This window comes from Perognathus longimembris, chromosome 20 (genome assembly GCF_023159225.1).
Source record: "Perognathus longimembris pacificus isolate PPM17 chromosome 20, ASM2315922v1, whole genome shotgun sequence".
In the NCBI taxonomy this organism is placed as follows: Eukaryota; Metazoa; Chordata; class Mammalia; order Rodentia; family Heteromyidae; genus Perognathus; species Perognathus longimembris.
Window position 1 is genome coordinate 25,808,700 of NC_063180.1, and position 23,380 is coordinate 25,832,079.

The following is a 23,380-nucleotide window of genomic DNA, read 5'->3' on the forward strand; positions in this document are numbered from 1 at the left end:
GTCTGTCTCTTCTCTGATGTCTTTTCCAGTCTTCCCTGCGGCCCCCCCCCCCCTTTCTGTCTGGTTCCTCCTCTCCAAGTTGACATTAATTGTTGGAGTTAGGGGGCTGGGCTGGAGAGGGCCGCATGAGCTCACGGGTAGCCCCAGTCCCCGCCAGGCCTACTGACTCATGCTCCCCATTACTGAATTTTTTCCTCTCACAGCTGGGGGGGGGGGGGTGGTGGAAGAGTGTGTGTGTGTTTGTGTGTGTGTGTGTGCGCGCGCGTGTGCAGATCTCTTTTCTCTACCCAAGCCGTGACCTTGGTCTTTGCATCCCTCTGCCCCCCCTTTTGAAACTGTTCAATTCGGCCACTCCAGTGAGGACTGTAGGCTTAATATTCCCACCCACCAGTGGAGAGAGGGGGCTTCTCAAGCCTTCCTAATCCAGGAAGTCCCTCCTTGTGTCTGGCTGGAACCCCACTTGCTACTGAAGGAGTGCCCAGATCTTCCTGCCCCCAGCCACACTCCCCTGGCTGGATGAGAGAGGAGGCTGGAGGGTGTGCCCCTGCCCTCGCCATTCCCCAAAGATCCCTGCCTCCCAGCCTGCCATTCCTTAGCATCCCAGACACAAGGCTGTAGGAGCTGCCTGGTAGGCTTCGTCTTTGTGGGTGTCTGTAGCCGGACACCTCTTGCCTACCCCCCTCCTCCCACCCTCAGCTGGCCTGCCCCCTCCCCCCAGCCTCAGCTGGCCTCCCCTTCCCCCCTCCAGTCCCTTACCCCTCCCCGCAGCCTCTCTCCCTCCTGGCAAAGCCTCCAGCCTGCTTGCTGCTGCTGTCCAGGGCGCCAGCAGGCCAGGCGCTTCCCGGCCTCCTTCCCTGAGCCGCCGCCTCCTCCTCCCCTCCCCTGCCCTCCTTCCCCTTTCACCCTGCCCTGTCCCCTGTCCCCTGCCCCGGAATCTGCAAACATGAGGGTCTTGGCCTGCCTTCTTGGTGAGTGACCCACCCCCAGGGGGACTCAGGACCTGGCCCCCACCTCTGACCCTTTAGCTCTGCTGTTTAGGGTTGGGCTTCCGGGAGCCACTCCTGGGGCTCTGGGATGCCTTGATGTCTGGCTGTGTGTGCAGTTCCTTGGGAACTCAGCCCTCGGCCTGCCAGCCCCTGCAGCCCCACCCCAAGCAAGGCCAGGAACCTGACCCCAGTGCAGGGCCTGGTCTCCAACCCTGACTTTGGGGGCCAAGCATTTGGGGCCCCACTTACCCCAAGGATCTGTAGATCTTGGTGCTGTGCCCGAGTCTACTACCCAGCAAGAAGATTTCTGGCCCTGAGATTCAGGAGAGCTGGGTGGGGTGGGGTGGGGTGGGGTGGGGTGAGACTGCTCACTGGGGGCCTGTGCTCACGGCTCCCTCTGACCTCCCTGCAGCAGTGGTGGTGAGGATCCAGGCTGTTGGTGAGTGTCCCCTCTCCTCCGTTTGACCTCCTCTAGCTCCAAGCGTCCCTCCAGGACCCCTGACCTGGCCTCACCTGCTGCTGCCCCTCCCCACCCTGACCCTGACCAGGGGTCCTTGTGGGGGCAGGATTAGCATCTCTGGGAAAATCCTCAGCACCAGGAGGCTGGGTCCCAGGTCCAGCTGCAGGATGGGTGGCACTTGGTGGTACCCTGCAGGACAGCACCCAGTCCTCACAGCCCCCGGCCTCAGGAGAGTCCCCTGGCCTCAGGAGAGTCCCCTGGCCTCAGTCCCCCAGCCTCAGGCCTCAGCCATGGCCATGCTGGGGGTCACAGCTTTAACCCCCCCCCCACCTCCAGAGTGGCTGCGGCTAGCTGATGGCCCCCACAGCTGTGCGGGCCGCCTTGAGGTGTGGCATGGCGGGCGCTGGGGCACGGTGTGTGACGACGGCTGGGACCTTCGGGACGCCACGGTGGCCTGCCGGGAGCTGGGCTGTGGAGCGGCACTGGCTGCCCCCGGGGGTGCCTTCTTTGGGGAGGGCACGGGCCCTGTGTGGCTCAGTGAGCTGGCCTGCCGGGGCAGCGAGGGGCAGCTGGGCCTGTGTCCCCCCAGGGGCCGGAAGCCCCACATCTGTTCTCACGAGGAGGATGCGGGCGTGGTCTGTGCAGGTGAGGAGCCACCCTTATCCTCTCTAATGATGACATAGGGACCCCAAGTCCTGCGCTCCCCTGAGCCTGCTGTCCCTGCATATCCCATGCCCCAGAGCCCAGGTGTCTCCCGCCCTGTGGGGCCCCTCATGTCATGGGCAGAAGCAGCCCTCTGCCCCTCAGAGTCTGTCCTCTCCCAGGTCAGCGAGTGGCCAGCTCTAGAGACCACTTGATGCACCCCTTGGAAGGAGAGCTGTGGCCCGGGCTGTCAGGGGAGCTGAGCCCTGGTTCTGAGGAGCCCCTGGTGACCCATGGTGAGCCTCTACCCTGTTCTAGCCCTCCCAGCTGAGCCATGAGGACGGGGCCCATTGCCCTGCACCCCACAGAAAGGGAGCCTCTGGAGCTGACTGGAAACATGTCTCCTTCCTAGCCCCCCGCCCAGCTGGGAGCCCCCAGAGTGGTCCTCGGAAGAAAAGCCCCCGGCCACCCAAACAGCTCAAGTCCACCCGTGCCCCTTTGCTCACCACTGGAGCCCCTCACCAAGGTGAGCCCCTTATAGGCCTCCCTGGTCTCCCAGCTTTGGGCCTGGCCAAATTGACCCCACAGCCTGTCCCTGGCTGCAGCCTCCCCTGTACCCCACCTTGGGGATCCAGGCTCCAGCTGGGTACCCCACTTCTGTCTGGCCCCTCTACTGCCTTGGGGTGTGGCCCCTCCCCTGAAGTGTAGTCCCTCAGGCAGATCTTAGAACCTCTGTGCTTTCAGGCCTCAGTTTCCCCAGGGGGGAGGTGCAGCTGGACTCAGACACGGCCCCCCCATCCTTTGTCCTCCCCGTCTGTCCCCCCAGAGCGGCTGCGCCTGGTCTCTGGTCCCCATGGCTGTGCAGGCCGCCTGGAGGTGTGGCACGGAGGGCGCTGGGGCACCGTGTGTGATGACGGCTGGGACCTTCGGGACGCCGCAGTGGCCTGCCAAGAGCTGGGCTGCGGGGGGGCGCTAGCCGCCCCTGGGGGAGCCCGCTTCGGGCCTGGCACCGGTCCGGTGTGGATGGATGATGTGGGGTGTGGCGGGGGAGAGCAGGCCCTCCGGGACTGCCCCCGGAGCCCCTGGGGCCGGAGCAACTGTGACCACAGCGAAGATGCCGGCCTGGTCTGCACAGGTACACTGCCCCTGCCTGGCCCCCCAGAAGGCTGTGCTGGCTTCGGCTGGACCCTGTACCCCCTACTCTCCTCTGAGAAAACCAGCTGATCCTTAGTGTTCCTGGCAGAGCCTCCCGGGAAGGCCTGCCTGCCCTCCCTGCGTGGCCGGCCTGCTGTGGCCCCAGCCAGGTCTCTGCCAGCACAGCACCCGGATGTTCCTGTGGTATCTGCCCTCTTGGAGCAGGGATCAAACTGGGGGGAAGGGCTGGGGGTGAGTGATTGCTCAGGGCCTTCCTCCTCTTTTTTTGTCACTCCTCTTCCTCTTTCCTTCCTCATTCTCCCTCCCTGTGCCGTTTCCTGTGGGAATAACTCAGCTCCTGCTCACCCATCCTAGTGTCCCGTGCCCCTGTCCCCCCTCCCCATCTCTGCAGGCCCAGCGCCCAGGCTTCGCCTGGCTGACGGTCCCCATGGCTGTGCGGGCCGCCTGGAGGTGTGGCATGGCGGGCGCTGGGGCACTGTGTGCGATGACGCCTGGGACCTCCGTGATGCTGCCGTGGCCTGCAGAGAGCTGAGCTGTGGCGGGGCACTGGCCGCCCCAGGGGGCGCCTTCTTTGGGGAGGGCACGGGTCCCATTGTCCTGGATGATCTTCGGTGTCGGGGAAATGAGACAGCCTTGCGATTCTGCCCGGCCAGGCCCTGGGGCCAGCATGACTGCCACCATCGCGAGGATGCAGGGGCTGTGTGTGATGGTGAGGGGGCACGAGGGGGCAGAAGGAGGGCACAAGGGGGCATGAGGAGGGCACGAAGGGGCATAAGGAGGGTACAAGGGGGCATGAGGGGGCAAGAGGGGGCATGAGGAGGGCATGAGGAGGGCACAAGGGGGCATGAGGGGACATGAGGAGGGCACAAGGGGGCATGAGGAGGGCACGAGGGGGCACGAGGGGGCATGAGGAGGGCACGAGGGGGCATGAGGAGGCACGAGGGGGCATGAGGAGGGTACGAGGGGGCATGAGGAGGGCACAAGGGGGCATGAGGGGGCACGAGGGGGAATGAGGGGGGCACGAGGGGGCATGAGGAGGCGTGAGGGCACAGAGGGATGAGGGGAAGCGAGGGGGCATAGGAGAGGATGGGCAAGAAAATGGGGCAGTGCCCACCCTTGTCACCCATCACTAGGGGAACTTCCCACTCTGCCCATCTTGTCCCCTTGTCCTATGCCTCAGTCCTCAGCAGTGGTTCTCCATAGGGGACATAGGATCCTACCTGGGGACCTTTATTTGTGCCCCTACTGGGGCTTTTTGTGTTCAAGGCTGGTGCACTTCCAGTTCTTGAGTGGTTAATGGGAGATAAAAGTTTCACTTGCCGGGCATCGGTGGCTCACCCCTGTCATCCTAGCTACTCCAGAGGCTGAGATCTGAGAATTGTGGTTCAAAGCCAACCTGGGCAGGAAAGTCCATGAGACTCTCATCTCCAATTAACCACCAGAAAACCAGAAGTGGTGCTGTGGCTCAAGTAGTAGAGTGCTAGCCTTGAGCTAAAGAGCTCAGGGACAGCACCCAGGCCCAGTGTTCAAGCCCCATGACTCAAAATTTTAAAAAAAGTTTCACAGACTTTTCTGCCTGAACTGGCTTTGAACTCTGATCCTCAGATCTCAGCCTTCTGAGTAGCTAGGATTATAGTCATGAGCTGTTGGTGCCCAGCTGGAGACATTTTTGATGCTCATAACTGTGGGAGCAGAAGGCAGGTACGCCACTCATGGTCCTGCACTGTAGCCCAGGTGGAGAATGACCCAGCTCCAAATGGCAGCATGGCACAGGCTCAGCCCTGGGCCTGGCTGCTTGGCTCCAGGCAGAAGCCAGCCTTCCCGTCCCCTCCCACCCTCAACCCTCCCCACATCCTGCTTGCTCTACTCTTCTTTCCCATCCACCTGCCTGTCTTCTCTCCAGGTTGGGATGAGGAGGCACAGCCTGTGTCTGGGGACAGGGTGGCAGCCATCTTTCCTTCCCTTCCCCAGGTATGCCCCTGGGCTCCATGCCCCCCACGGCCCCTGCAGTGGGCAGCAATGGCTCGGCGCCCAGGGAGGCCCTGCCCAGGACCCTGTCCGTCACACTGGGCCAGACTCCAGGCTCAGTGGACAGCTCGCTTCCTCCAGCCTCTCCCACTGTCCCTCCGGAGCCAGGGCCTGAGGCCGGTGAGTCTGCCCCTCCTTGTCCCCAGCTGTGACTCTGTCCCCGTGGGGAAGGAGCTCTGGCAAAGGCAGAGATGTGGAAGCCAGGCCCCTGCTGGGTTTGCCACTCAAGACCATCATGTGTGCATAACCTGGAGGACACTCCTGGGTTTTCATGTCAGCTCTGGCCACTCGCCCCAGCACACTAAGCAGACCAGTGGCACAGAGAATGGAGATTGATGTAGCACCATCAGCTGTGGGGAGGGGCTGAGTGAGCATTTCAGCCTGTCTTTGGGAGAGGCAGAACTGGGTCAGAGGCTGAGAGGAACATGTGCAAAATTATCACAGTGCAAGTGTGGCCCGTGTGACCTCAGGGTGCTCAGGGGGTGCCTGGACACAAGGCATTGTTAGCTGACCATGGTGGCTCATACCTAGCATCTTGGCCACTTGGGAGACAGAAGATTCCATGATCAAGGGATCATGGTTTGAGGCCAGCCAGGTCAAAAAATAAAAAGCTACAAGATTCCATCTCAACCAGTGCCCAGGCTCTGCGGGCACAGAGCAAAACCCTATCTCTTTTTTTTTTTTTTTTTTTTTTTTTTTGGCCAGTCCTGGGCCTTGGACTCAGGGCCTGAGTACCATCCCTGGCTTCTTTCCGCTCAAGGCTAGCACTCTGCCACCTGAGCCACAGCGCCCCTTCTGGCCGTTTTCCATATATGTGGTGCTGGGGAATTGAACCGAGAGCTTCATGTGTAGGAGGCAAGCACTCTTGCCACTAGGCCATATTCCCAGCCCGCAAAACCCTATCTTGAAAATAACCCACATAGGGGCTGGGGATATGGCCTAGTGGTAAGAGTGCTTGCCTCGTATACATGAGGCCCTGGGTTCAATTCCCCAGCATCACATATACAGAAAATGGCCAGAAGTGGCGCTGTGGCTCAAGTGGTAGAGTGCTAGCCTTGAGCAAAAAGAAGCCAGGGACAGTGCTCAGGCCCTGAGTCCAAGCCCAGGACTGGCCAAAAAAAATAAAAAATAACCCACATAAAAATGTGGAGTGGGGCTGGGGATGTGGCTTAGCGGTAGAGTGCTTGCCTAGCATGCATGAAGCCCTGGGTTCCATTCCTCAGCATCACATACACAGAAAAAGCCACAAGTGGCTCTGTGGCTCAAGAAGCCAGGGACAGTGCTCAGGCCCTTAGTCCAAGCTGTAGGACTGGCAAAAAAAAAATGTGGAGTGTCTGGGCACTAGTGACTCACCCCTGTCGGAGGTGAGATTTGAGGATTGAGGTTGGAAGCCAGCCCAGGCAGAAAAGTCAATGCAACTCTTATCTCCAATTAACCACCAAAAGGCTGGACGTGGAGCTGTAGCTCAAGTGGTAGAGCACTAGCCTTGAGTAAAAATATTCAGGGAAGTGGCAGTGAGGCTCAAAGTTGTGTAAAGCACTAGCTTTGAGTGCAAAAAAAAAAAAAAAAAAGCATAGTACCTAGGCCCTCAGTTCAAGCCATGTCAAACAAAAAAAAGTTAAAAAAAAATAAAAACAAGCTCATGGACAGTGCCTAGGCCCTGAGTTCAAGACCTTGGACCAGCAACCTCCCCCATCCAAAAAAATGTGGAGTGGCTTAAATGGTGCAGTATTTTCCTAGAAAGTGTGAGGCCCTATGTTCAAACACCATAATGTTCCCACACCCCCAAAAAGGTATTATGGAGGTGTTATGGGGGAAGTTTTGACTTTTTTTTCAATCTTGGGGTTTGACCTCAGGGCTTGAGCATTGTCCCTGAGCTTCTTTTTGCTCAAGGCTAGCACTCTACCACTTGAGCCACAGTGCCATTTCCAGCTTTTTCTGTTTATATGGTACTGAGGAATTGAACCCAGGGCTTCATGCATGCTAGGCAAGCACTCTACCACTAAGACATATTTCCAGTCCCAGTTTTGATATTGGTCTGGGCATTTTTATTTACTTATTTATTTTGGTGGGTCTTGGGGTTTGAACTCTGGGCCTGGGCTCTTCAGCTCAAGGTTAGTGCTCTCCTACTTGAGCTACAGCACCACTTTCAGTTTTCTGGTGGTTCTTTGGAGATGAGAGTCTCATGGCCTTTCCTGCCCGGGCTGGCTTTGAACCACAGTCCTCACATCTCAGCCTCCTGAGTAGCTAGGACTATAGGCGTGAGCCACCAGCACCTGGCCTCTGGGGCAGTTTTGATTCTTGTCACAGGAAACAGCAAGGTGTCTTGCAAGGTGGCTGCAAAGGGAATGGCACAGAGCAAAGGCAGACACTTGGCAGAGAGATGCCAAGTATTTCTTTTTTCTTTATTTTGGGGTGTGTGTGTGTGTGTGTGTGTGTGTGTGTGTGTGTGTGTGTGTGTGTGTATGCTGGTCCTGGACTCAATCCCCTTGCTCTTTCCTGTCACACTTCTGGAATGACAGGTTTGTGCCACCACATCCACCTTGCTCTTTGAGATAGGTTTGGTTTCTTGGTTCTGGCACTTAAAACTCAAGGCCTGAGCGCTGTTCCTGAGCTTTTTGTTGTTGTTGTTGTTCAAGACTAGCACTACCACTTAAGCCACAGCACCATTTCCAACTTTTTCTGAGTGTGGTTTATTGGAGATGAGACTCTCAGTGATTTCCTGCCCCAGCTGGCTTTGAACCTTGGTCCTCAGATCTCAGCCTCCTGAGTAGCTAGGATGACAGGCATGGGGGTCCCAGCACTCAGCTGTTTACTATCAAGAAAGAAAGATGGAGGGAGGGAGGGAAAAAAGGAGGGAGGAAAAAAAGAAAGGGAAAGAGGGAATGAAGGAGAAAGGACAGATGGTGGGAAGAAAGGGCGGGAGGAAGCAAGGATTAAGGAAGAGGGAAAGAAGAAAGGAAGGAAGGAGGGCTGAGATGGACAACAGACTGGGTCTGCAGAGGAGTGGAGTGGATGGCATCCAGCCTCTGATCTTTGCCTCTTCTCTCTTCCAGGGGCCCCACAGCTGCGCCTTGTGGCTGGGCCTAACAGGTGCTCGGGCCGCCTGGAGGTATGGCACGCTGGGCGCTGGGGGACGGTGTGCGATGACAGTTGGGACCTGCGTGATGCGGCTGTGGTCTGCCGAGAGCTGGGCTGTGGGGGCCCTCAGCAGCCAGACCCTTCAATGGGCCGCTTTGGCTGGGGCGCAGGCCCCATCTGGCTGGACGACGTGGGCTGTGTGGGGACAGAGGCTGTGTTGTCTGACTGCCCTGCGGCTCCCTGGGGAAAGCACAACTGTGCTCACAATGAGGATGTTGGGGTCACCTGCACTGGTAAGGACCCCCAGCCATCTGGCCACACCCAGGGGGCTTCCTGGAGGCATGGACAGGAGCTACTGCTGGGTTAGGTTCATTGGTGCCTCCTAAGTCCCAACCAGTTTTCGCACAGGTGGTCACATTCCAACTGCACAGAAAGTTCCAGTTGAGCTGGGTGCCAGTGGCTCATGCCTGTAATATTTGCTACTCAGAAGACTGAGATCCGAAGATTATAGTTCAAAGCCAGCCTAGGAAGGAAAGCCCACAAGCCTCTTATGTCCAATTAACAACCAAAAAGCACTACCACTCAAGTGGTAGAGTGCTAGCCTTGAAAAAAAAGAAGTTCAGGGACAGTGCCCAGGCCCAGAGTTCAAACCCCAGGATAGACAGACAGACAGGAAGGAAGGAAGGAAGGAAGGAAGGAAGGAAGGAAGGAAGGAAGGAAGGAAGGAAGGAAGGAAGGAAGGCAGGCTTCTCTGTTTGGTGACACTAGGCTCAGTTGTTTGGTATTTATTTACTTCCTTATTTATTGATTTACTTATTTCTTTTTGGTTCTAGTACTGGGGCCTGAGCGCAGGGCCTGTCCCTGTCCTTGAGCTCTTTTGCTCAAGGCTGGCTGGCACCCTACTACTTGAGCCACACCTCCACTTCCAGTTTCTGCTGGCTAATTGGAGATGAAGTCTGCCTGGGCTGGCTTTAACTTCAGATTCTCAGATTTCAGCCTCCTGAGTAGCTGGGATTACAGGCGTGAGCCGTCTGATAAAGATGTGTGGTGTGAATGAATGAGCAACCAAATAGGATCTTGAGGACTGGCTGGGGAGGAAAGCCCTGGGCGATATCAGATCTCTTCATCACCATGTGTGGCAATGTCTTCTCCTTCTTCCCCTCTTCCCCTCCTCCCACTCCACCAGGGACTCCTGGCCTGGACACCATCTCAGACCCCTTCAGCTGGAGCTGGCTCCCTGGGCTGGGTCGAGATCCAGATGCCTGGCTCCCAGGAGAGCTGGCCACCAGGCCCTCTGCCAGTCTGACCCCCAGTGAGCTGGAGAAAACCACCACTAAGGCACCGGGGAAAACACCCAAGAGCACCAAGAAATGGGTGACTAAAAATGCCAAGAGACCGACACCTCAGTCCCCCAGGATGACAACCATGAAACGTGCCAGGGGTACCCAGAGCCCCCCAGAACTAACCTCACAGATCACCACACCCCGGACTACCCAGGCCTTCCCAGAGCAAACCTCTGAGCTTCCCAAAAGGGTGACCCCGGAGGCCCCCAGGGAGTGGACCTCCACTCAAGGCCCCGGAGACATGGCTTCCAAGGTCAACACAAAGCAAAGCCCCCAGGCCTCCCTGGAGCCCTCTGCCCAGATTCCAGAACAATCTTCAGAATCACCCAAAGACCTCTCCCTCTCCCCCACTGCTAGTGCCCCCACAGAGTCAGGTGAGTGGCAGAAGAGGTGGGGGTGTGGGCCGGCTGCTCCCCACCTCCTGACTCCAGGGCCTTCCGCCCCCAGGCCCTTTCCATCTTCGTCTGGCTGATGGGCCCAACAGGTGCGCTGGCCGGCTGGAGGTGTGGCACGCTGGGCGCTGGGGGACAGTGTGCGATGACAGCTGGGACCTGAGGGATGCGGCTGTGGTCTGCCATGAGCTGGGCTGTGGAAATGTCCGACCCCGAGTGGGTAAAACCCACTATGGGCCTGGATCCGGCCCCATCTGGCTGGACGACATGGGTTGTAAAGGCAGCGAGACATCACTGATCGAATGCCCTTCCAGGCCATGGGGCATGCACAACTGCGACCATGAGGAAGATGTGGGGCTCACCTGCACTGGTATGGGGGCCAGGGGGTAAGCGTCAAGGGCTCTGGATTTCTCAGGAGTTCAGCAAAGGGATCAATGGCTGCCCTCTTTTCCCAAGGCTACACAGATGATCATGATTACCCACCCTGGACCTGGGATCCCACCTCAGGAGAGGACCTGGGCAAAGAGACTACCACATCAGTGGGGCCTAGACACACTCTTTCCTGGGGCACCCCTCAGCACCCTAGGGTCCCATCCCCAGCAGCACGGCGCCTGCCACACACAGGTGAGGGCATCAGACCTGGTACCTCAGACCTCCCTCTCTACCACTCAGAGAGTCTGAACCCCTGAAACCCTGGCAAGCTGTCCTGGGCCCCTGAGTGCCAGACACACCCAATCTTAGGCCACTGTCACCATGCCCTTCCCCCTTCTCTCCCTCCCTCCCCACCTCCACATATTTGTGCTGGTCCTGGGGCTTAAACTCAAGGCTTTTCCCTCAAGGCTGGTGCTCTGCCAGGTAAGCCACAGCTTTACTTCCAGATTTTTTTTTTTTTTTGGACCAGTCCTGGGCCTTGGACTCAGGGCCTGAGCACTGTCCCTGGCTTCTTCCTGCTCAAGGCTAGCACTCTGCCACTTGAGCCACAGCGCCGCTTCTGGCCGTTTTCTGTATATGTGGTGCTGGGGAATCGAACCTAGGGCCTCGTGTATTCGAGGCAGGCACTCTTGCCACTAGGCTATATCCCCAGCCCCAGATTTTTTTTTTTTTGGCCAGTCCTGGGGCTTGGACTCAGGGCCTGAGCACTGTCCCTGGCTTCTTTTTGCTCAAGGCTAGCACTCTGCCACTTGAGCCACAGTACCACTTCCTGCCATTTTCTGTATATGTGGTGCTGGGGAATTGAACCCAGGGCCTCATGTATATGAGGCAGGCACTCTTGCCACTAGGCCATATCCCCAGCTTTTTGCTTATTACTTAGAGATAAGAGTTTCATGGACTTTCCTTCCCAGGCTGGCTACAAACTGGCTCTGATCTCAGCCTCCTGAGTAGCTAGGATTGCAGGTGTGAGCCACTGGCATCCTGCCTTGCCTGGGGTATTAAACCTTACCCTTCTGTCTGGCTTTGAGTGTAGTATGGGGAACTGTCTTCACAGGCTCCCTTGTGTAGAAAACTGATGGGTGGGGGGAGTTCCAGACACCCAGGTAACTACCAAGTAGACATGGCATGGCTATCTGTGGTAAGGCTCCTAATGCATAAACCTCAAGAGAGAAAAGCCAGAGCCGGCTTTGATCACTGTTTACCCTTGTGGGGGTCTCTCACATGGGAGCCCCTCCCTCCCCACCCCCAGGCTCCCAGACCCAGCAGGCAAAAGTGAGACAGAATTACCCCTCCTGCATATCCCAGTTCCTCTGCTCTCCGAGACTCCGCTCTCCTGGGGTCCTCTGCTGTTTCTGCACCCCGACGTCTTCCCTCCCCAAGCCTGAGATTCCTTTCCCCCCTCTGCCCCCCACCTCCCAGCACTCCCACGCCTCTCATCCTGGCGCTCCCCTGGTCTTCGCCATTCTTGGCTCCTCGATTGCCTAGGCGCACAGCATCTTCCGGGCAGCAGCCGCCAGGGGTCGCCCGAGCGCTGGGGAGGAGGGGAACTGAGGCCCAGCCAAGTTTGCCGGTGACTCATGACGTCACCGACTCCCGCGTCCTCCCACTGGTGGGCTTCGAAGGGCAGGCTGACCTCCTATTGGTGAATTGGCAGGGCAGGCTGGCCTCCCATTGGTGGGTTCCTAGGGGGCGGGGCAGGCTGACCGTAGATCGCCATCCCGCTATCCTCCAGGTTCCCCGCGGTCCGCCGCTTCCCGGCCAGCGGCCCCGGCGCCTACGCCCTCCTCCGCCGCCTGGCTGTGGCCCTCGAGCCCGCCGCTGACCTCAGGCTCCACGCCTCGACTCCTCCCCAACTCGACGGAAAAGCAGGAGATGACCGGGGAACCCTCCAGCACCTCACCCACCGCAGGCTGGCCCTTGCCGTCGCGACCCGGCCTGCCCCTGTCCACCCCGAACTCCGAGGGGCTTCCTGCGCTGTCCCCGGGGCGCCCCTTCACCCCGCCAACCTCCCGCCCGCCTGCATTGTCAGCGGAGACCCCTCCTTTCCCTACCTCAGAGCTGCTCCCAGAATCTGACCCTCCACAGCCCACTGCAGGCCCAGAAGCTTCTGGATCCCCAGACCTCTCCTCCAGCCCAAGCCCCACCACCCCCAACCCCACCACAACCCCTGATCCCACGACCACCCACCTGACCACGACCATCCCCCCCACCACGGCCATCCCCCCCACCATGACCCCTCACCCCTCTACAGTCTCCCACCCCACCACAACCTCTCACCCTTCTACCATCCCTCACCCCACGACCACTCACCCCGCCATGACCCCTCACCCCTCTACCATCTCTCATTCCACCATGGCCCCTCACCCCACCACTACCAGCCCTCAACTGACCCCTACTACGCTCTCCATCAGCCCTCAGCCCACCCCCACCACGCTCTCCACCAGGACTCCTGGCCCCACCCCAACTCTTGTTGTGACCACTAAGTCCCTCCCAGGCTCCCTGGGAACAGAGCTTCCCTCTGCCATCCCACCACCAAGGGCCCAGCCCAGCCTGCACCCCCAGTTGACAACCTCCCTGGGGTCCCCTCCCAACCCTACATCTCAGATGCCAAACCTGGAGGCCTCTGTAGCTGCAGAGTCCAGCCTCTCAGGGCCCTCTGCAGCCTCAAGTGTGGACCCGCCATCCCCTGAGGACTTCAGACAGCACAGGAGCAAAGACCCCAAATGGAGCCATCTACCTACCCACAACTTCCACTCAGCCTCTGACCCCACTGTAAACTCTGACCTCCACCTGCCCCCCACAGTTCAGCCCTTGGACTCCCCTGACCAGCTCACCCTAGGTCAGAGCCCAGGCCCCCTTGGCCCATGTGTGTCCCCAACACCGCCTGTAAGGGTCATGGCTTGTGAGCCACCTGCCTTGGGGGAGCTGGTGGCTGCCGTGAGGGAGGTGGGAGAGCAGCTGCACAGGCTGACCCAGGTTCTGGAACAGGACCGGCAAGAGCGCCAAGCCCTGGGGCTGGGCCTGGGGCAGCTGGTAAAGGCGGCCCAGGGCCTGGGGCAGCTGGGTGAGACTGTAAAGAGACTGGCAGAGGTGGCATGGCCTCCCACCACACCTGTGCCCATCAGCACCACCCCAGAGGAGGAGGAGAGACCTCTGAGGGGAGATGTTTGAACATTCCCGGACTTGGGGACTTACGGTCCCCTCAAAAATATATTCAATTAAAAACATGAGTGAATGATGTTTCTGCCCCCAGAAGTGGGCTCTAGAGAGAGATGGGATTGGTCTTGATTTATGCACACTGCAGGTGCCATGCAAGGCAGTGGTGGTGATATGAAGTGATGAAGAAGATGGTGATGACCATGATAGTGGTGATGGCCATGATGGTAGTGATGGTGATAGAAGGTAAAGGTGGTGAAGTTAGCGGTGTGGTGATGGTGGTGGTCATGATGATGAGGACGACGGGATAATCGGATGATGGTGATGAGCAGATGGTGGTCATGGTGATGATAGGATGATGGTGATGATGATAACCAGTCATGAGATGATGGTCATGATGATGGTAATTATGGGGTGCTGACAGTGAGAGTAATGACTAAATGATGATTCTGATGGGTCATCATGATAACGATGGTCATAGTGATGATTATGATGATGATGGTGGTGGTGATGTTGGTGGTGATGATGATGGTGGTGATGATGATGGTAGTGGTGATGGTGATGGTGATGATGATGGTGGTGGTGATGATGGTGGTGGTGATGGTGATGGTGATGATGATGGTGGTGGTGATGATGATGGTGGTGGTGATGATGGTGGTGGTGGTGGTCAGGATGGTGATGGTGAGATGACAGGTCACCGTGATGACCATCATGATGATGATTACTCACGTGGGGTGGTGACAGTGCTGATGTGATGGTGGGGACCGTGAGGAAGGTGCTTGTGCTAATGGCAGTTGTGATCATGAAGCTCCCTGTAAGTGTGGCCAGCTTTGGGAACAGAGGCCAGTGCAGAGTGTACACTCTGTAGCACCATCAGGGGAGGAGAGACTGGAGTCTATGCCCTAGGCTGGCTATGAACTTGCCATCTTCCTGCTTGGCCTCCCAAGTGTTGAGATCACAGATGCCCACCATCTTGCCTGGCTTTGTAGGCACTTTATTTTTGCCAGTCTTGGGATTTGAACTCAAGGCCTGGGCACTGTCCCTGAGCTTTTGCTCAAGGCTAGCACTCTACCACTTGAGCCACAGCACCACTTCCAGCTTTTTCTGTGTATGTGGTACTGAGGAATCGAACCCAGGGCTTCATGCATGCTAGGCAAGTACTCTACCACTAAGCCATATTCCCGGCCCCTGTAGTCATCTTTGAATGAGCGGTATGATCACCACCATGGTGGCATATATATTTGTGGGAACTCCAGTGCCAGGTTCTGTTTTGAGGCTCTGCACACATGCTGTCTGTCACCCCATCTTCACCAGCACCTGCTGGGGTGGGTCCTGTTCCCACAGCTCAGCAGACAGGGATGAGATCACTTTCAGCCTGGCTAGGGGTAGACGGGAGCTAGTCCTTGAGCACCTCGGTCCAAGTCCCCCGCTTATAAAGGGGATAATAATAGCTGATGCCTCGTGGGGCTCTGGTGACGCCTGAATGACGAACTCGGCCTTCTGAGTGGACTTAGGAAGTGCCTGGCTCTTGTGGTCAGCTGTAAGAGTGATCTGTTATCTTATTTTACGGACGTGAGCGCCACAGTGTGCAGAGGGTAGGGGGGGCAGGGCACACAGGGCACGTGTTGGGCACCCAGCCCTGTCTGCTAGGGACACACTTCTGCCTCAGAGCAACCAGGGTGAAGCCCTGGCCAGGCGAGGCCAGCAGGGGGAAGCTGGCAGCTTTCCTCCTGTCTGTGAAACTGTGAATGAGGGTGTGACTGTGAGGGTGGGATGAGCTGGTGTGTAAGGCCAGGGCTTGGCATTTGCACAGGGTATGTGCACACTTAACCATGGTGATGTGCTTCTCAATGCTTGGCACCATGTGGATTCCTGATACCCTCCGTCCAGCCCTGTGAGGGAGGAGTTTTGCTCCCCATTTTAGAAAGGATGCAGGCTCAGAGAGGGCAGGCCTCAGGCCTAAGGTCACACAGCAGGGCTGAGACTCAATTCCAGAATGAGATGGACATCTCCCTGCTTTGATCTTGTGTGGGGGTTCCAAATGAAAGACTTTCACAACTTCCTGCCTGTCTGAGTGACCATGAGGAAGCCCTTTTCCAACTCTGACCCTGCTTGCTGTCTGTAGGTTGGAGAGTGACTAGAAGAGCCCCCACCTGGATCTGGTTCCAGCTGCCTTTAGCAGGAAACGCTGGCTCCTCCTCCTCTTCTCCTCAGGCCAGACTGTGGCTCAGAGGTCGCAGAAGGTGATGGAGGTGGGCGCCCCCACCCTGTAAAGGCCAGTGGGGTCCAGTTACTTGTGGGGTGGAGAGCTGGGTAATTCCTGAAAGGGGGGGTGTCTTGATAGATGGATGAATCATCTTCCCTGAGCCAATGGGAGAAGGGAAATGTGTTAGGGAATTCTTACATAACTGCTGACGGGGAGGGACCCTGGGGAAATGCAGAGAGCGGCCTATGGGCTACCCTCCCCTTCCTGTCCCGGGTCCCTGGGGCCTCACCCCAGCTTCCAAAACAAATGATTCCCTTTCCACAAGCATTCTGGGTCATTTCCTTGCCACAGTTCTGGTAAGCCAGGCTTAGGAGGCAGGCTGTAGCTTTCCTGCAGGCCGGAGGTACGGCAAGGGGACGGGGAAGAGGCTGGGCCTGCTGGTCCCTCCACCCCCAGCTGCCTGCAGCCGGCCCCAACAATCCATGCCTAATTGCCCGGCCACTCTATCCCTGCCTGGCCAGGCAGCTAAGCCCAAACATCTGGCCCTAGGGCCCACAGCCAGGACCAGTGTCCAGCAGCGTCCGCTGGCCCTGGCCCTGGCCACCTCCCACAGGGCAGACAGGACAGCTGAGCTGTATCTTTGCATGCCAGCTTGCAGCACCCAGAACAGTAGCTGTGTCAACCTAGCAAGCTCAACGGTGCAGAAACCAGCCAGAGACACCATTCACAGTTTGCATGCACACGTATTTGTGCACTCATGAGGGTGTGCACACACATGTACACCCCAGCCCTCTCTCTCCCGCACACATACACTCCCATGACCTCACTCTCATGTCCCTGCTGCTCTCCCACTGGTGGGGATGGGGAGGGCGCCTGCTCCCCTTAAGTTTAACAGCAGGGACGACAAACATTCAGAGCCAGAGGACTTCAGGTTCGAATCTCAGCTCTGTCACGGACAGTCCAGTAACACACCAGTGTGAGTTTGTGTGGATTCCTGGAGGCACTGGGTGGCCCCTGCCCCTCTCTCCCGGGCCTGTGAAGGGGGAGGCCACTGGGCGCCACAGCCCAGGTGAAATCAGTGCACAGAGGAGGCCCTGGGAGCTAAGTGCTACTAAGCACTGCTGCTAGCAGGGGCCTTGCTTAATTAGAGGCGCCTTGCTGGGTCGTCACCACCTTCACAATCCTCAGCTGTCATCACCAATTAACAGCGTAACACCCGGCCCCTCGGCGCCTGCCCCCTCGAACACCCTCAGCCGTCTGTCCCGGCCACCTCCGGTGGACACATTCCTGGCCTAGCCGCCGGGGCTATTTCAGACCTGCGAGGAGGTGGCTGCAAGTCTCAACATGGGCTCCCCATCATTCTCTCCAGACACCTCTGCTCCAAGAAGCCCCCCCCCATTTGTCCAGGACAGTGTCCCCACTGCCGTGGCTGGAACCTAGGGTCAGAGGGTCCTTGGAGGGCTGTCCACGAGGGGACAGGGGGAGGGTTCTGTATGTAGGCATAAACAGGGAGGGCTGTCTATGCGGGGCACACACAGGGCATGCTGGGGGTGCAGGGACAGGGAGAGGGTGATACCTGATCCAGCCTTGAGTTGTATCCTGGCTCCGGGCCCCTGGCCAAGCAGGGCACGGAGAGGAAGAGAGAGTGTTTGCAAACAAGGCAGCTGCCAGGCAGGGGCTGGCCAGGGAAGGCGCAGAAAAGGGCGGGCCCAGGTGGCCAGGGCCCAGGCGCCTTGCCTGACCTTCCCACCCAGCCCTGCGTGTGCCAGTGTGCCTCAGGCTCGCGCCCACCTTCAAGGTCTCGGACGGACACACACAGACACACACACACAGACACACACACACAGACACACACACACACAGACACACACACACAGACACACACACACACACACACACACACACACACACACCCTCTGCTCTCTCTCCTCTCGCCGTTCCCAAGTCAACAGACTCACAGCCGACGTGCCAGATGGATTTTATTTGCAGGGAGCAAAGTGGGCAAAGCAGAGACAGGAGCAGTAGGGCCACATGGCCAAGAGAGGTGGGCAGCCATGAAACCCCACAAGAGGGAAGGGCCAGAAGAGGAGAGCAGGAAGGCAGGCACAGGACATTTGAGGGGACCACAGGGGAGCTGAGGGGCCAGTGTTTCACCAGATGCGGGCACTTCCTAGGTGTTCCCAGCCACCCACTGGAAGCCAGGCCTCCCACTACGGGACACATGGAGGCCTGAGGCCTGCCAAGACCAAGGTGGGCATTGGAGGTGCACAGGGTAGTGGAGGAGGATGGGGGAAATGGAGAAAGCTGGCCTCCTCACTTCTGGGCCTCCCCCAGCCCCTCAACCTTCCCCTCCTGCTGCCGCCAGGGCTGCCCCAGGTAGGCCTTGATGGACCCTACAGGGCTCCTCTTCCTGGGGTGAGGGTCCAGCAACCCCCACAAGAGAGCGTCTGCTGCAGGTGCCAGGCCAAACCAGGGCTGTGGCCGGTCCTGCGGCTGGCCCGAGGCCTGCCAGATGAGGAAGTCCTCGTAGAAGGCGTCGGCCTCGGCCAGGGGCTGGTCCCAGGGGAAGTAGCCCGTGAGGAGGCAGAAGACCAGGACACCCAGCGCCCAGGCATCCAGGGCCGGCTGGATGGGCAGCCCCTCTGGGAGCGGGGCAGGGGCACAGAGCTCAGGAGCCGAGTAGGGGATGGGGGCCCCGGTGAGGCGGAGCAGTGTCCCCCGGGGCCGAGTGTGGCCAAAGTCAGTGAGCTTGATGCGGCGGCAGGCCGGGTCGCACACCAGAACATTCTCTGGCTTGAGGTCCCGGTACACCAGGCCGTGGGCATGGATGTGCTCCAGGGCAGAGGCCAGCTGGGCCGCACAGCGCTGGGCTGCCTCGGGCTCTGGGAGGCCCACCTGTGGAGTGCCAGCCGGCAGGGGTCAGAGGTCAGGGCCTGTGGCTGTCAAGCCCTCCTCCAGGCCCAGGGGGAACTACAGAGGTCAATGAGGAGGCCAGTGGGTAGTGCAGCCTGGTGTAAACCCTGCAAGGCCTGTGTGACCCCAGCCAGGCCTGGCCAGAGGAGGAGGCTCTCGTGTGTGAGTGGTCAGCCAAGTAGAACCTGGCCAACCTCAATAGGATGCTTGGAAAGTCAGAAAACTCCAGAGAGGCCTAGCTGCTCCATGGCCCCCACCCCCTTACCCACCTTAGGCTGGATGAAGGTGATGAGGTCCCCGTGCAGGATGGGCTCTGTCAGGAAGCTGTAGGAGTTGGCTGACTCAATGCCAATGCCATAGGCCGCCACAATGGCTGCATGTGTGCCCAGTGAGAGGCCCACACAGAACTCGTAGAGGAAGCTGCGGAGGGACGTGGACGTCTTTGAGAGCTGCTTCAGTGCCAGGGCTGTGCCTGGAACAACAGGGGCAGGATGAGAGGTGTCTAGGAGTCTGGGGTCACGTGGGCCAGCTGCCCTGCTCCTCCGTGGCCAGCCTGGCTGGCCCAGCATCATAGGTGTGGGGTCAGAGATCCCCTATTTCACTTACACGCTTCTCTAAGGAAACAGTCCTGCAGGAGTCTACATTTCTACATTGCAGGTATTAAAGGCACTCGCCGAAGCACCCAGCTCAGAGCAGGGCAGGTAAGAGCCAATTCCGATTCCCCAGATTTCTCATGCATGGCTAGCTCTCTTTCCCTCTAGTCCCCGGCCCAACCTCACTCCACTGCTCGACAGGAGCCCGATACCTTTCTGACGGTGGGTGACCAGTAGCACTCGGCCGAAGCGGCCCTGGCCCAGGGGGCGCACTTCCTGGTAGAGTTGCTCTACCTCTGCATTGACTAGGGTCTGGGCGCTCAGGGCTATCATGTCCTCCAGTGCCAGGGCGGCCTCCTGGCCCTGCTGCAGCTCCTCCAGGGTGAGACCGCCCAGGTCCTCCTCAGCGCCATCCTCCCCGGCCTCTACTTCCACAGGCCCATCCTCAGTCTGTTTGCCTGGCATTGCTGCTATGACAGACACAGACACAGGCACAAGGCTGGGCTCCCAGCAGGCCTGGGCCCAGGGCTAGAGGAGCAGGGGACTTACACCTCTGGGTCTGAGGGAGGAGGCTAGACCAGGGCCCCTGGGTCTGAGGGAGGAAGGCTGGGGTCTTCACCCCCTGGGTCTGAGGGAAGAGGACTGGGACCTGGACTCTGGATCTGAGGGAGGAGGCTGGGGCCTGGATGTCTGGGTCTGAGGGAGGGGGACAGGCCTGGCCTAGGGGCTTATTGCCCATTCCCACTGTGACTCTGTGTTCCTCCTGATCAGAAGCCTGGCAAAGTGAGGAAGACCAGTAGTTGGTGTGAGTGAGGTCAAGTGAGAGGTCCCTCCTGCCACCCTGAGGGTGAAAGATGAACCAGGCCACTTGAGACACCCCCACCTTGTTTCCAAAGCAAACAGACTTGAGCTGGGGTGGACATCAGCCTCTCCCCCAAAGAACAAACAGGTGCTCTCTGCCCTTGGGGAGGGTGGGGCTCTCCAGAGGGGCCAGGGTGCCCGGATCTGCCCAAGCCACTGCTTCAGGTGGGTCCCCAAGGCCCTCACTCAGACCCTCAGGGGTGCAGCCTCCTCTCTCAGACCCAGGGGTGCAGCCTCCAGCCTCCTCTCTCAGACCCAGGGGTGCAGACCCCAGCCTCCTCCTTCAGACGCAGGGGTGCAGACTCCAGCCTCCTCCCTCAGGCCCAGGGGTGCAGACCCCAGCCTCCTCCTTTAGATCCAGGGGTCCAGGTCCCAGCCTCCTCCTTCAGACCTAGGGGTGCAGATCCCAGCCTCCTCCCTCCGACCCAGGGGTCCAGGCCCCAGCGTCCTCCTTCAGACCCAGGGGTGCAGACCCCAGATCACTCCTACCCTGGAATCCTGTGCAGCTCACCCCACTTAGGGTCCCGGAATCCATTCCCCAATTCTCCACCACCCCGCAGCCTCACAGTGCAGCCCGTGAGGACTTCAGGGACCCAGGGCTCTGTTTTCTGTGTCCTTGCTCAAGTGCCGCCCACCTCAGGCCATTCAGCCCTGCCCCGCTGCTGACCTGGGCTCGGAGGTGCCGACCTCACCCTCTCCGAGGCTTGCCTGACCCCTTTGCAGCCTGCTGTAGTCAGTACTCTGTACTTAGGGCACTGCAAGCAGCAGCAGGCCCAGGAGCAAGGCCCGCCCCCACCTTGGGGGTCGTAAGGCCACACCCCTGGCCACGCCTCCTCTGCCCCCGCCCGGGACAGAGCGACCTCACGCGTTGACTCCTAGAACTGACAGTGGTCAGGCAAGTGCCCCAGATTCAGGAGACTGAGCCCTCCTTCCTCAAACTCGGGGGTCTAGGCTCAGCCTCCTCCCTCAGACCCAGGAGTCCAGGCCCCACCTTCCTCCCTCAGACCCAGGAGTCCAAACCCCAGCCTCCTCCCTCAGACCCAGGGGTCCAGACCCCAGTCTCCTCCCTCAGATCCAAGAGTCCAGACCCCAGCCTCCTCCCTCAGAGCCAGTGTTCCAGGCCCCAGCCTCCTCCCTCAGATCCAGAGGTCCGAACCCCAGCCTCCTTCCTCAGGCCCAGGAGTCCAGCTTCCTTTTAGGAGTGAGGAACCGCTTTTCTGCCCAGGACCACTTGGAAATTTATAACATCAGTCTTGGGCTGTACGACTGGTAAGTTGGGGCAGACGATGGGCAGCTCACTGGCATTAGACATGTCTGCCCCATTTACCAGATGAGTTCAGGAGCCTTCAACAGGCCTGGGTGGATGTTTCCCACCCTGGGAGATGATGAAGCCCTCTCTCGTCTCCCTCCCTGTGGTCCCTGCAGTGCCCTGATGACAGATCTCACCCCAGTGTTCCAGGAGGGCTGTCCTGGGCCCCAAAGCCAGCGTCCAGCTTGGGGACAGGATGACATAACGAGATTCCAGGACAATGTAGTGAGAAATGACTTCAGCCCCCAGGAGTGGGGGCAGCAGGTGGCCGAACAACTGGGGGACAGCTGCTCCACCCGAGGCTCCAGCATCCCAGTGATGCAATTCATTTCTCTTCTTCAAATGCACTTTAAACAAACTTTTGCTATTATTTTAGTTTTATCAAACAGTTTCAAAGGCATGGAGGAGCACTCATGGTACTTTCCAAGAAGCCAGTGTTGCTGAGATCGCCAAAATGCTTTGGGCTTTTTAAATGAACCTAAGGAAATCCAAAATAGACTTGAGACTGTAAAAACAGAGGCTGCATGGGGGGCTGGGAATATGGCCTAGTGGCAGAGTGCTTGCCTAGCATGCACGAAGCCCTGGGTTCCATTCCCCAGCCCCACATATACAGAAAAAGCCAGAAGTGGCGCTGTGGCTCAAGTGGGTAGAGCACTAGCCTTGAGCAAAAAGAAGGCAGGGACAGTGCTTAGGCCCTGTCAAGCCTCAGGACTGGCAAAGAAACAAAACAAAAACCAGAAGCTGCAGCAAGGGGGATTCAGTGTCAATACATCAACAAAAAAGACAATAAAGTTAGTGGAAGGAAATCTTCCCATGTTTGTGTTTCCTATAGAGCTAATATTGTATGCAGATGATCAGTCAACACATAAGCAAGTGTTGACTCTGTACGATCCATAGGAGTTTGCCTTCCCCTTCTGCAAAAGAACAGCAGAAGGAAGAAGAGGATAAAAGAATAAAGGATCAATTAACCAAGAGTTTGCTTTTTAAGCAGTTGTTTCAACCAGAAAGCATGAGTGTGTCTTCAAGACCTGGCTTAGTGATGTCTTCCTGGGAGGGCTGTGCAATCGCAGCCCTGATGCTGCCTAGCTGGGGGAGATGGAGTCGCTGTGCCTCTCTACCTCCACTTACGTGTGAATCAAAAAATAGCTGCTTCCATCTTAGGTCTTATCACAATGGCTATACTACGAACATGAGAGAGGATTTAAACTGACTTCTGAAGTAAATTTATATTGAAATTTTTTTTTAAGTTTCCAAGGACCATATTAAATTGCCCTTTGTTAACCCTCCCTAGGGTCAGAACAAAACATTTGTCAGGAGATTTTTTTAAAACTGGTATTTATTCCACTCTCGATGACTACCCCTCCCAACCCTGCAAGATCCTTTGTTTGGTCCAGGGTCCAGCCTGGGTACCATTATGGCGCATTTAGTGAATTTGCTTTTAAATGTAGACAGTGCAAGATCTCATGTGTGGAGCAGTTCCTTGTTCCCAATTCTTCACTGGGTGCCTGGGGCCCAGGGTGGGGGCACACTGATTCTCAGAATAAAAGAAGACTAGATCCAGGGAACTCGGGTTGCTTTAGAGCTGGGGTGGGGACCAGGAGAGGGGAAAGGGGCAACAGGTATGTGGGGGGGGGGTACAAAGTATATAAACATCTGCCAGCCCAGCAACAAAGCACGTGCGTGCGTGTGTGTGTGTGTGTGTGTGTGTGTGTGTATAGATTTAGATTCAGAAAATGAGACAAGTGGAAGGTGAGGCTGACATGATGTCGGATCCTTGAAGTTTAGATTTGCCGTGGTCAGTGGGAGACCGCCGAGGTCTCACA

At 58.1% G+C, this 23,380-nt stretch overlaps 2 protein-coding genes across 2 annotated transcripts; one reads left to right on the plus strand and one right to left on the minus strand.

Moving 5' to 3' along the window:
- On the plus strand, positions 1 to 13,821 carry Ssc5d (scavenger receptor cysteine rich family member with 5 domains). The gene is made up of 13 exons (XM_048329526.1): positions 1 to 968; positions 1,399 to 1,425; positions 1,783 to 2,091; positions 2,271 to 2,384; positions 2,501 to 2,614; positions 2,915 to 3,223; positions 3,635 to 3,952; positions 5,215 to 5,391; positions 8,328 to 8,645; positions 9,539 to 10,069; positions 10,143 to 10,457; positions 10,544 to 10,711; positions 12,252 to 13,821. Exons 1-13 carry the CDS (start codon positions 944 to 946, stop codon positions 13,688 to 13,690), a joined length of 4,164 nt encoding a protein of 1,387 aa, XP_048185483.1. The 5' UTR covers positions 1 to 943; the 3' UTR covers positions 13,691 to 13,821.
- Positions 13,822 to 17,848: 4,027 nt separating this feature from the next.
- On the minus strand, positions 17,849 to 20,995 carry Sbk2 (SH3 domain binding kinase family member 2). Its single transcript, XM_048369378.1, has 4 exons — positions 20,916 to 20,995; positions 19,600 to 19,854; positions 19,064 to 19,266; positions 17,849 to 18,776 (listed from the first exon to the last, which is right to left on the minus strand). Exons 2-4 carry the CDS (start codon positions 19,850 to 19,852, stop codon positions 18,195 to 18,197), a joined length of 1,038 nt encoding a protein of 345 aa, XP_048225335.1. The 5' UTR covers positions 19,853 to 19,854; positions 20,916 to 20,995; the 3' UTR covers positions 17,849 to 18,194.
- Between the last annotated feature and the right edge of the window lie 2,385 nt (positions 20,996 to 23,380).

What these genes read in the sequence shown, in the direction of transcription:
- Ssc5d (XM_048329526.1), top strand. Translation starts at nt 944, where the DNA reads ATGAGGGTCTTGGCCTGCCTTCTTG. An exon ending in TGCAGGGGCTGTGTGTGATG is followed by an intron (nt 3,953 to 5,214) that starts GTGAGGGGGCAC and finishes TCCCTTCCCCAG; the next exon opens with GTATGCCCCTGGGCTCCATG. An exon ending in ACGGCGCCTGCCACACACAG is followed by an intron (nt 10,712 to 12,251) that starts GTGAGGGCATCA and finishes GCTATCCTCCAG; the next exon opens with GTTCCCCGCGGTCCGCCGCT.
- Sbk2 (XM_048369378.1), bottom strand. Translation starts at nt 19,852, where the DNA reads ATGCCAGGCAAACAGACTGAGGATGGGCCTGTGGAAGTAGAGGCCGGG. An exon ending in GGTCACCCACCGTCAGAAAG is followed by an intron (nt 19,267 to 19,599) that starts GTATCGGGCTCC and finishes CTGTTGTTCCAG; the next exon opens with GCACAGCCCTGGCACTGAAG. An exon ending in TCACCTTCATCCAGCCTAAG is followed by an intron (nt 18,777 to 19,063) that starts GTGGGTAAGGGG and finishes GGCACTCCACAG; the next exon opens with GTGGGCCTCCCAGAGCCCGA.